Source organism: Scyliorhinus torazame, chromosome 12 (assembly GCF_047496885.1).
Source record: "Scyliorhinus torazame isolate Kashiwa2021f chromosome 12, sScyTor2.1, whole genome shotgun sequence".
Classification (NCBI taxonomy): Eukaryota; Metazoa; Chordata; class Chondrichthyes; order Carcharhiniformes; family Scyliorhinidae; genus Scyliorhinus; species Scyliorhinus torazame.
Genome location: NC_092718.1, coordinates 157,817,928 through 157,830,585, shown reverse-complemented (window position 1 = coordinate 157,830,585; position 12,658 = coordinate 157,817,928). Strand labels below are relative to the sequence as shown.

At 43.7% G+C, this 12,658-nt stretch overlaps 1 protein-coding gene across 5 annotated transcripts in view; it reads right to left on the bottom strand.

The window, feature by feature from the left end:
* LOC140386684 (NADPH--cytochrome P450 reductase-like) overlaps positions 1–12,658 on the bottom strand; it is a 122,294-nt gene that overhangs the window by 30,027 nt on the left and 79,609 nt on the right. For all 5 annotated transcript variants that reach the window (XM_072469240.1, XM_072469239.1, XM_072469241.1 and 2 more), the window contains one exon: positions 3,857–3,981. In XM_072469240.1, the coding sequence (XP_072325341.1) occupies positions 3,857–3,981 (125 nt within the window). The remainder of the gene's footprint in view (positions 1–3,856; positions 3,982–12,658) is intronic.

Below are 12,658 nucleotides of genomic sequence, written 5' to 3'. Positions count from 1 at the left end.
GGAGCACAGATATTGTGAATCAGAGTTATGGGACTGAAGGAAATTGCAGAGATAGAAAGAGATGTCATGGAGGATTTGAAGATGAATTTTAATTAATAATCTTTATTGTCACAAGTAAACTTACATTAACACTGCAATGAAGTTACTGTGAACAGCCCCTAGTCACCACATTCCGCTGCCTGTTCGGGTACAGAGGGAGAATTCAAAATGTCCAAATTACCTAACAGCACGTCTTTGGGGACTTGTGGGAGGAAACCGGAGCACCCGGAGGAAACCCACGCTGTCACGGGGAGAACCTGCAGACTCCGCACAGTGACCCAACCCAGGAATCGAACCTGGGACCCTGACGCCGAGAAGCAACAGTGCTAACCACTGTGATACCGTGTGCTTAAAATGGAGGTGCTAACCAGGAGCTACGTAGATCAACCAGCACACATGGGTGATGGGCGAATAGTATTTGGTATCAGTTAGCTCGCAAGGAGCAGGGTTTTGGATGACCAAATTTACAGATGGTAGAATGTGGTTAGCCTAGAGTGCGGTGGAATTGTCTGAAGGTAACAAAGGCATGGATGAGGGTTACAGCAGCAAGGAGCTGAGACAGGTCAGAGTTATGGTGAAAATAGGCGGTCTTAGTGGTGGCATGAACCCGTGCTCAGTAATTCATCTTGGGGTCAAATATGACATCGGGTTTACAAGCAGTCTGGTTCAGATTCAGACAGACGGACATCTCTGCTGGCCAGGGAGCAAAGTCTGTGGTGGGGACTGAAGACAATTGTTTCAGTCTTCCCAATATACAGTTGGAGGAAATTTCTGCTGGTCCAGCATGGGATGTTGAACAGGTCAGGTGACCATAGAGACAATGAAGGGTTGAGCGAGTTGATGAAGAGGTAGAGCGTGAAATCATCAGTATGCAAGGAAACTGATGTGCTTCCGATGATGTCACTGAGAAGTAGCACATAGATGAGTAATAAGTGGAGACAAAGGAGAGATCCTTGGGGGGGGTGCGGGCACCAACGTGGGAGTCACTGAGTTGATAAGATAAAAATGGAAAAATTAAACCAGGTGAATGGAGTTCCATCCAGCTCAATGACGTTTGAAAGGCATTGGAAGAGGATGGAGAGATCAACTACATCAAAGTCAGCAGAGAGGTAGAGAAAGTGGGTGGCACAGTGGCTAGCACCGCTGCCCCACAGTGCCAGGGACCCGGGTTCAATTCTGACCTCGGGTCACAGTTATGTGGAGTTTGCACTTGCACGTTCTCGGAGTCTGCGTGAGTTTTCGCCAGGTGCTCTGGTTTCCTCCCACAGTTCAAAGATGTGCAGATTAGGTGGATTGGCTATGGTAACTTGTCCCTAAGTGTTCAAAGGTTAGGTAGGGGTTACAGGAGTGGGCCTGTGTAGGGAGGTCTTGTGAATGGTCAGTCCAGATTCGATGGGCCGAATTGCCTCTTTCGGCACTGTAGGGATTCTGTGAAAACAAGACTTGTATTTATATAGTGCGTTGCGTGACCTCAGGACACGTCAAGGTGGCTTTCTGTTGCTTCACAGCGCCAGGGATCCGGGTTTGATTCCCGGCTTGGGGTATTGTCTGTGCAACGTCTGCACGTTCTCCCCGTGTTTGTGTGGGTTTCCTCCGGGTGCTCCCACAAGTCCTGAAAGACGTTCTAGTTAGGGGAATTGGACATTCTGAATTCTCCCTCAGTGTACCCGAACAGGCGCCAGAGTGTGGCGACTAGGGGATTTTCACAGTAATGTGACTGCAGTGTTAATATAAGCCTACTGTGACACTAGTAAAGATTATTGTGCACAGCCAATTGAGGACTTCTGAAGTGTATTCACTGTTGTAATGTAGGAAACTCTATAGTCAATTTGCACATTGAAAGCTCCCACAAACAACGATGCGATAAACATCAGGTCTGTTTTGGTGGTGTTGATTGGAGGGATAAATATTGGCCAGAACACTGGGGATAACTCTGTTCTTCTTTGTAATAGTGTCATGAGACCTTTGACATCTACCTGTGGGGGCAGATGGGGCATCTGCTTAACATTTCGTCCAAGAAACAGCACTCCCTTGATACTGCACCAGGGTGTCAGCCTAGAGAAGGAAGAGAATATGGTTGCCTTTGCCACAGTCACTTGGACATCAATTGCGCATTTGAGGAGGGCTGTTTCGGTATTGTTGCACAGGCGGAAATTTCATTGAAGGTACTCAAGCATGGAGCTCCAGAAAGACGGGCAGAGATTTAGGAAGTAACAACACAATCAAGGATTTTGAAGAGGAAAGGGAAGTCAGTAGCTTGCAAGGTTGGAGGTATGAAACATAATCTCATGAAATCGGAAAAGGTCCAAGCGATACAATAGATGGCTAATATCTCACTAAGCCCAACGTATCTCATAGTTTGTGGTAGAACTTGGTAGCACAGTGGATAGTACTGCTGCCTCACAGCACCAGGGACCCAGGTTTGATTCTGGCCTTGGGTGACTGTCAGTGCGGAGTTTGCACTCTCGACCCCCCCACCCAGTGTCTGCGTGGGTTTCCTCTGGGTGCTCCTCTTTCCTCCCATAGTCCAAAGCTGTGCAAGTTAGGTGGATTGACCATGCTAAATTGCCCCTTAGTGTTCAAAGGCTAGGAGGGATTACTGGGATAGCGTGGTGGAAGTGGGCCTTGGTGGGATGCCCTTTCGGAGGATCGGTGCAGACTGGATGGGCTGAATGGCCTCCTTCTGCACTGTAGGAATTCTATAATTCTAAAACTGCCAATACCATTTTGAGAAGCAGATTAAACAAAGGAACACAGGGTGTTAAACGCGTAATCCTATGGCAATCATATCCTGCCCTTTGTCTTGAAAAGGACTTGAGGATTACCGTATGTTCAAAGGCAGCTCCGGAGCTTTTTCCAGTGACTGGTCAAAGTTAAATACAGGCTTACTTGGCAGGAGAAAGGGAAGTTTTATTACTGTATCATCAAGGACTTAGCCTTTTTTTATTTGAGATATGACCAACTTCCATTATTTTTGGATAAACCATTGGAAAGAGAAAGTTAATAATAATCTTTATTGTCACAAGTAGGCTTACATTAACACTGCAATGAAGTTACGTGAAAAGCCCCTAGTAGCCACATTCCAGCACCTATTCGGGTACACAGAGGGAGAATTTAGAATATCCAATTCACTCAACAGCACATCTTTCGGGACTTGGAGATTGGAGTGCCCGGAGGAAACCCACGCAGACACGGGGAGACTCCGCACAGACAGTGACCCAACCCAGGAATCGAACCTGGGATCTTGGTGCTATGAAGCAACAATGCTAACCACTGTGCTACCGTGCCGCCTAATGAAGTTGCAGTTGCCCCTCTGTAATAACAGAAAATGCTGGGTTGTCCCCTCAAGTATATGTGCAACTTCTGCTTAGTATCAACATTTAGAGGTGTAACTTGTGTGTTCAAAAGAATGTTTGGCTGCCCTCTCTCATAAATGCTCTTGTTGCCAATCTCCAAGGTACGGCAGTTAAGCTTGGCACTTCAGTTTTCAGCAATTAGCCTCTGCTCTCAGTATTTTGCCACTGGTTCACTGAAAGTAATGAACCAAAGCATTAACTGAGAAAGCACCAGCACCTTACTCAGAAATGGAAGCTCTGATGTCAACTCACTGCACGCTTTATATTTTAAACTGCAAGGCAAGACAAAGATTATTTTTTAACATTCGTAACACTGAAAAAGCACTCAATCTGGCCTAATTTTTAGTAGCTGTAATTTAAAACAACCTTTAATCTTTGCATCACAGCTAGGAAACCTTGAAGGCTAGAGCATTTTCTACCAGTACCATGTTTATAGAAACTTGACCTATAAAAGCACTTACTTGCCATCATCATCTCCCAGTCCAAGTTCAAAGATCCTTTCTGCTCCCAGCTGCTCCAGTCTTTTGTTTACATACTTTCCCATTGCATTAAAATGTTCATAAGTTTTATTTCCAAGCCCAAAGACCTAGAAGAAATAAAATTCTAAATTATTTTATCAGATTTTGCACAACCTTTTTTTGTTTTGGGATGAGTCAGGTGCAGAGTTTACACATTTTGAACCAATGCAGAGGACGTTTGACCCCTACAATAAGTATTCAATGGGTTTCTGTCACCCTGGGTGACTAGTTATCAAGGGTAGTATACAGTTGAAAATTCAGATCACGGCAGCTGGTTAGTTTCAAAGAACAACAAAAGAACAAAGAAAAGCACAGCACAGGAACAGGCCCTTCGGCCCTCCAAGCCTGTGCCGACCATGCTGCCCGTCTAAACTAAAATCTTCTACACTTCCTGGGTCCGTATCCCTCTATTCCCATCCTATTCATGTATTTGTCAAGATGCCCCTTAAACTCTCCGTCACTCTGTAAAAGGTTAATTTTTGTAGCCCTCTCCTTGTTTCAGATTAAATCATTTCATTCGTGGCCACCCTCTCATCACCTCACTTAATTTCCATTCAATCTGATAAGGTCCACAAAACATAGCTTTTAAAGGTTCACCTACCACTGGTAACATTACTAAAACTTGATCTCCACTGGCAAAACTATAAACTTCGGATTTCTTGTCCGCTACCGGTTTCATCACATTTTGTGAAACTTTTAAATGTTGTCTAGCCAATTCACCTGCTCTATTTAATCGTTCCTTAAAATTTATCACGTAATCCAATAATGTAAGTTCTGATTTCTCACTCACCAATTTTTCCTTAATCAATTTAAGTGGTCCTCTTACCTCATGACCAAAAATTAGTTCAAAAGGACTGAATTTGGTTGACTCATTAGGTGCATCCTTAATTGCAAACAGTACGAATGGAATTCCTTTATCCCAATCCCCTGGAAAATCTTGACAATAAGCCCTCAACATTGTCTTTAATGTCTGATGCCCCTTTCTAAAAGTCCCTGCGATTCTGGATGGTACGCAGTTGATTTAAATTGTTTTATTCCTAAGCTATCCAGAACTTCTTTGAATAACCTAGAGGTAAAATTTAATCCTTGATCCGATTGCATTTCTGTGGGTAGTCCATATCTAGTAAAGAATTTAAGTAACTCCTCCACAATCTTTTTAGCTGTAATATTACGTACTGGAATGGCCTCTGGAAACCTAGTAGACACATCCATCATCATCAAAAGATATTGATTCCCACTTTGTTTTAGGAAGCGGTCCTATGCAATTAATAGGACCCTTGGAAGAGGTTCCTCAAATGTTGCAATGGGTATTAAGGGTGTTGGTTTTATCACTGCTTGAGGTTTCCGTATCACTTGACATGTGTGACATGATTGACAAAATTTAACTACATCTTTATGTAGTCCAGGCCAATAAAAATGTTTCTGGATTTTAGCTTGAGTTTTCCTTATTCCCAAATGACCTCTCACTAGTACCTCATGTGCAACTCGCAACTCCTCCTTTCTATACCCTACCGACAATACTACTTGATGAACTTCTGCCCACTTTTCATCCGCCTGCATATGTAAAGGTCTCCATTTTCTCATCAAGACATCACTTTTATGGTAATAACACTCTGGTATACTCTCAGATTCCTCTTCCGTATATGCTTTCTGATATATCTGTTTTATTCCTACATATTTCTGTTGTTACTCCGCCAATTTTCCGGAACTAAAAATATCCACCTCATCCTCCACCTGTTCTTGTTCTTTCAACCATCTAATCAAAAATCGTTTCTGATAATTGCACTTCAACTTCACTCTCTGATTTCTCCTCGTCTTAACCTGTGACTTTGCGGCCTTGTTACTACACAATCAGGGAAAGTCCCAGGATATTCGTCCTTCAACACTTCAGTTGTCTGATTTTCCACTGGCTTATCAACCACAGTCGGCATCACTCCCACCTGCGATCCAGCTATATCATTACCCAAGATAAACTGTATTCCTGGACTAGATAGTTTATTTTTTTCTCCTACTACCACTTCACCACTCTTCACCGGACTTTCCAACCTTACCTTATATAATGGAACACTACTCTTCTCACCCTGAATTCCACATATTACCACCTTTTCTGGCAACATTCTTCCCAAACTACATAACTCCTCATCTCTTACCATTAAAGATTGACTAGCTCCCATATCTCTTAAAATTGCGACTTCTTTACCTGCTCCTCCTGATACACGAGTAAACCTTACCCACACAAGTAAATTCTTCAAAGAGATCTGGCACCTTCTTATCAATCACCTCTTGATCAGGCTGTACAATCTTTTGCACCTCCTTCGCTTCACTTGGGCTTTCCTTTACCACTTTAACAAACCCCACTGTCTTATCCTGTTTTACCACATCAGCCTTCCCAGTGCTTTTCTTCCACCACCAACATTGTGACTTTACATGGCCCAGTTTATTACAGTGAAAACATTTGAAACTTTTCATGTCTCTTCCACCTTCCTGGATTTCTTTTTTAATCTGAGGTACACTCTCCTTATTATCTCCCATCAGATCGCCTTTACTTTTACCACTTGAGTATTTCTCATGTCCCCAGTTTCTATCCCTCACAGGCTGAAACTGATGTCGGAAACCAAGCTTCGATTTATGAACTAATTCATAATCATCTGCTATTTCTGCTGCTAATCTCGCAGCTTTAACCCTCTGCTCTTCCACATGAGGTCTCACTACATCAGGAATTGAATTTTTAAACTCCTCCAAAAGCATAATTTCTCTGAGAGCTTCATACATTTGGTCTATTTTCAAGCCCTTATCCACCTATCAAAATTACTCTGTTTGATCCTTTGAAACTCCATGTATGTTTGACCAAATTCTTTCCTTAAATTTCTAAACCTTTGTCTGTAGGCATCAGGCACTAGTTCATATGCACCCAAGATGGATTTTTTTCACCTCCTCATACGTCTCAGATACCTCCTCCGGTAGTGATGCAAACACTTCACTAGTCCTACCTATCAGCTTTGTTTGAATCAGTAATACCCACATGTCCTGACGCCATTTCATTTGTTTAGCTACCTTTACAAATGAAATGAAATAGGCTTTTACCTCCTTCTCACCAAATCTTGGCAATGCTTGGACATATTTAAATAGATCCCCACCAAGCCTTCGACTATGACGCTCTTTCTCACTATCCTCATCACTATCATCCAACTGTACATTTCCCTTTACGTCTGCAAATTTTAACTGACTGTCATGTTTCATGGCCATTTTCTGAAGTTCAAACTCTCTCTCTTTATCTTTTTCCCTGATCTGTATCTCCCTTTATCTTTTTTTTGTTCTGCTAGGGCTATTCTTTCTATTCTCCTTTGTTCTCTCTCCTTTTCTTTTTCCTCTCTCTCTTTCTTTTTCCTCTCTCTCTCTTTCTCTCTCTCTTTCTTTTTCCTCTTTCTCGTATTCAAGCTGCTTTAATTCTTTCTCATGTTCCATTTATTGAATTTGTAACTGAATTTTTGCCATTTCCAATGAGTCAAACTGTATCTCAGTAAACTTTAAATGCTTAGCCACCGCCATAATGACCTCACCTTTTTGCATTTTGTCAGGTAATGTTAACTGCAATGTTTTTGCCAAATCTTTTTTGTCTTTAAATTTAGAGTACACAATTCATTTTTTCGAAATTAAGGGGCAATTTTGCGTGCTCAATCCACTTACCTTGCACATCTTTGGGTTGTGGGGCGAAACCCACGCAAACACGGGGCGAATGTGCAAACTCCACACGGACAGTGACCCAGAGCCGGGATCGAACCTGGGACCTTGGCGCCGTGAGACTGCAGTGCTACCACTGCGCCACCGTGCTGCTCTGTTTTTGCCAAATCTAACAATCTGCTTTTAGTCTCGGTCTGTAAGTTACTGCATGTGACCGTCTCCACCACCAAAAATGTCTGAGCCTCTGAAAGAGCCATTGTCCACAACACACTCCCTACTTAAACTACAATACCACACCTGAAAAGCAACCACAATATGCTCACCCCTCGCTGTCTTTAAGTTCACAAAGACAATCCAATAGATAGACTTTTATCCCGGACGAGCCCCCAATTTGTTATGGGCCAGGGTTTAGAGAACCCCAAAGTGTATCATGGAGATCACCTTGACGAATGTGATATAAAATAGTTACTTTAGAGATATTAGTTAATGTAATGTAGAAATAAGCCACTTTGATTCTGGCAAGTAGAGACAAAGGATTTTAGACCGCATGGAAAAAAGCAGGAAGAGGTGTGTCTATGAGAGTGATGCTGAATTGATAGGGGCCGGAGAAAGGGATTGGAAGTGAGCCAATCAGAATAGATCAAACAAGTCAGGAGGGACATAGGATGACCTATGGGTGTCGAGTATGTGAAACTTGATGCCATTTGAATGTATCAGTACTGATCTATTTGTCTAGGACATTCACTTAGTTCCCGGGGCTGCAGAGAGCAACATGTTATCTGTATCACTGTGGACTAGGTAGCTTGCAAGCTGAATAAAATAACTAATGTTATACCTGCAAATCCATCTCGACTTTTATGGAGGCCAGACTGACGGATAAAGAAATTTGGGATTCAACATTTGGTGCCGAAACCCGGGATTTCTCAGGGCGATCCTGGTCCAACTGCGAAATCAGAATTAGACTGATTATGAACAGGAGGATGAGGAACAAGGGGCCCTCAATGTAGAACTGGAAAATGACCGCGCATTGATTGTTCCCCTCTTCTTAACGTTTGATTAGTCTGGTCACTCGCGGTTGGCACAGAAAGACCGCCTCGACGAAATCACAGGTCAGTCTGGGGATTAGCATTTTAATTGATGGAACTTCATTTGAGAGTTAATTCGGCTGGGGTAGGCTATATTGTTGATGGGGCATTTAAAACTATAAATGGTTCAACTTCATTTGTGAGTTAATTTGGCTGGGGTAGGCAATATTGTTGATGGGACATTTAAAACTATAAATGGTTCAACTTCATTTGTGAGTTAATTCGGTTGGGTTAGGTTATGGGACGTCGATGCGACATTTGAAATTGAAAATGGTTCACCTCCATGTGTGTATGTGTTAAAAATATAGTTGATTAAGCTAAAATTGTCTCCTTGGACTGTAGTGGCGAAAGACGCAGTTCCGAGGACTAGTTGAGATTATGGGGAATTCCTTGGATGGCACAAATGATCCAGGCGTGCCACTGCAAATATTATGTGATAAGTATCCGGACAAAGCGAAGGATTTTAGAAAATTGTCAGCACAGTTAAGAACTAAAATGGGAGATGAATGGCCACTAGGGGGCACCAAAGACCTAGAAATGGTTAAGAAAATCCAGGGACAAATTTGGAGATTTGGAGAAAAAATCAAAGTATGAAAGCTAAAGAATTAATTGGATTATGGAGGCAATATTGTCAAGAGGAAAGAGATAAGATTATGTTGTCTAGCTGGCAGGACAATGCCCTTAAAATGGGGATTCCAATTAGTGAACAGGGTAACCTAAAAACATTACAGATCTTGAAAAAGGAATGTGCATTTAAAAAAAAGCAAGTAGAGACAGGAAAGACGCGGGTCAAACAAGAGATGAGCTGCGTAGTTCAATGGCTGGCCTTGAATTGACAGAAAAAGAAAAATTCAATAATTTGGAAAAGTCAGTAAAAGTTCCGTCTGCACCCATAGCATGGTCTGCGCTCATTCCAGAACCACCAGAGTACAATAATATATACCCAGTCATTGCTCCCCAGATTCCAAATATGCCAGAAACTCAAGCCCTTTTGGATGATAGTGTGGGTGATAGTGTGGGTCCTGATTTACCAACTTCATGACCAGAAGAGCAAAAGGAACTCTGTCCCACAAGCCCAGTTAGCTCTAGGACAAGATCTCGGACAGCGAGAGAGGGGCTTGATCCTCACCAGAAACAATTAAGCATATCACCTAAGTCTCTCCAAACTAAGGAGAAACCACAAGATTCGGGAACAAAGGAAGCTGAAACAACTTCTTTTGAAGAGAAAGAACTCCCCCTAGTGACAGGGAGAGACGTTGAAGTCTTGGAACAACCAGGGGAAATAGCTAGAGTGCCCCCTGGTGACATTCGGAGACAGTTACCGATTAGGAAGATGCGAAACCCCGACGCAGTGACTGCGGGAGCGAACCCCACGATAGACGTTTACTTTCCATGGACACCCAGTGAGATGATGGCTATTATGGCTACAATCCCAGATAGAAAAAAATCTCCTGCTGCCTTCGTGGATTCCTTGAGAACTACCATCTCAATTTATCAAGCTGATTCAAGGGACCTTTGGGCCCTAGTCCAGCAGATTTTAACCCCAGCAGAGTACCGCAATTATCTTAACCACCTGAATTATGCTAGTCATGCCGCACTTCAGCAGGCCTATGCGTTAGACGACGATAGAAGGACACAGATCTTGAATGCGTTGAATAGCACATTTCAAAGGCCCATAAATCTTTCTGTTATCTTAGACCTAAAACCTAAGAAGACTGAAGAGCCAAAGGAATTTCTGGAGCGTTTTAATGAAATCTACCGGGGCAGTCAGGCGATTTGCTGTATCAAAATGGTCAGAATTCCCCTCAATATTGTGCTATGTTAATGCATTGCCTACCACCTTCTGTGGTTACTGCTGTGAAATGTAATAACATGAATTGGACAGAGAACGACCCTTCCCAGATGGCAAGGGCAGTCAGAATTTATTGGAAGGAGGGTGTAGGCCAAGAAGGAGGCTCAGTTACAAAGGTTAAGACTGAGTATGTAATGAAAAAGGATGATTGGCGATCCCAACAAGCGGCAGAAATGGTAGTTTACCAGCAGGAGCCCCAATATTGTGACTTTGGGTGGGTGGATCAGCGAAGAGGAGGATACCAAACCCACCCAAAGGGACCCTCACCCCCTTTTTATGGCCCACCGAACGAATCAACAGCTCTACAACCGCAGCCCCCTCTGAGGGGCCATTGGTCTACTGGAAGAAGAGGACGGGGCAGAAATAGAGGGAGCAATGCATGTTTTAATTGCGGCCGTATAGATCACTGGCAACAGGAATGCCCCTTTAAAAGACAGGCAGTAGAAGGAGATTATCCGACCCAAAGGAGAGGGTACCCACCAAGGGGAGGACAGACGAGATACACTGACTTCTCCCAGGAAAACCCTTTCCCAACACAGGATTGACTAGCTAATTTAGCCATAAGGACTCTCCAATCGGACAGGGAACCTATTATCTCTCTGCAGATAGGAGATCAACATCACTCATTTGTAATCGACACCGGGGCAGCCATGTCTTCTGTGCAATCAGCACTTAAATTACCATTATCCGACCACACGCAGCAATTGTCAGGGTTCCAAGGACAGGTGTGTGAGTATCCTATTTCTGAACCTGTGACAGTCACTTACGAGAATAAGTCTGTAGAGCATCAGTCTGTAGAGCATCACAGGGGACATGATGTGTTGGAATATGTCAATCCACAGGTCTGGGCGGAATACCCATCACAAGTGGGAAAGACAAATGTTACACCTATTAAGGTGATGATTAAGGATCATGTAAAGCTACCTTCCATTCGACAATACCCCCTGAAATCTCAAGCTGCTCCATAAATGGATAAATTAATTCAAGAGCTGTTGAAACAGGGTATTTTGGTCCCTTGCCAATCAGAATGTAACACCCCCATACTTGCTGTGCCTAAACCAGCCAAACCAGACCAGTACCGATTAGTACAGGATTTACGTTCAATTAATGCCATCGCACAGCCGTTACATGCTCTCGTCCCTAACCCTGCCCACATACTGCCTCAAATTCCAGCTCAAGCCCGGGTCTTCGCCGCAATTGACCTTCAGCACGCCTTCTTTGCCCTCCCACTTGCGACTGAAAGTCAATATTTGTTTGCCTTCACTTACAATGGACAGCAGTATACCTGGACCCGACTGCCACAGGGGTTCGTCAATTCACCTACGCTCTTCTCCAGATGTCTGCAGACCCAACTCCAGGCCTTGACATTGGAGCATGGTTCCACTCTGGTGCAGTATGTAGATGACATATTGGTGGCAAGTCCTGACGAGCCCAGTAATAGGGATGATGTGATCCAATTATTGAACCACCTATCCTCGTTGGGTTATGTTGTTTCACAAGCAAAGGTCTTGGTGGCTCAGAGAAAAGTTAAGTTCTTAGGAGTTTTACTTACAGCCACAGAAAGAAGTCTCGAACCCAGTAGGATTGAACCAATATGCCAATTCCCCGCCCCTACAATAGCCAAGGAGGTTAGTCATTGGCTGGGTATGATGAATTATTGTCGGCAGTGGATACCAAACATCGCTGTCTATACAAAGCTGCTGACGCCTTACACTAGTAAAGAGGGAAACTTTATTCTCACCACCGAGGCACTCGAGGCCTTCCGTTGCCTGAAGCAGGCCTTGCTACAAGCACCGGCCCTCGGTAGGCCCCTATACGACCGACCATTCCAGATATACTGTACTGTTCTGGAAGGATGTTCAACAGCGGTACTCACCCAGCAACATGGGGACAAGCACTGGCCCGGAGCATATTACTCTTCCAAACTCGACCCAGTGGCGTTGGGCCACCCTGTTTGCACCCAGATCTTGGCAGCGATATACAATAGTTTGCCGGCTGCTGCCAACATCACTCTCCAACAGGATATTACGGTGTATAGCTCCCACTCGGTAATAGTACTATTGGGGCAACTGCAGACTCAGCATCTTACCGCAGCTCGTCAGAATAGGTATGAGATATACCTTTTGA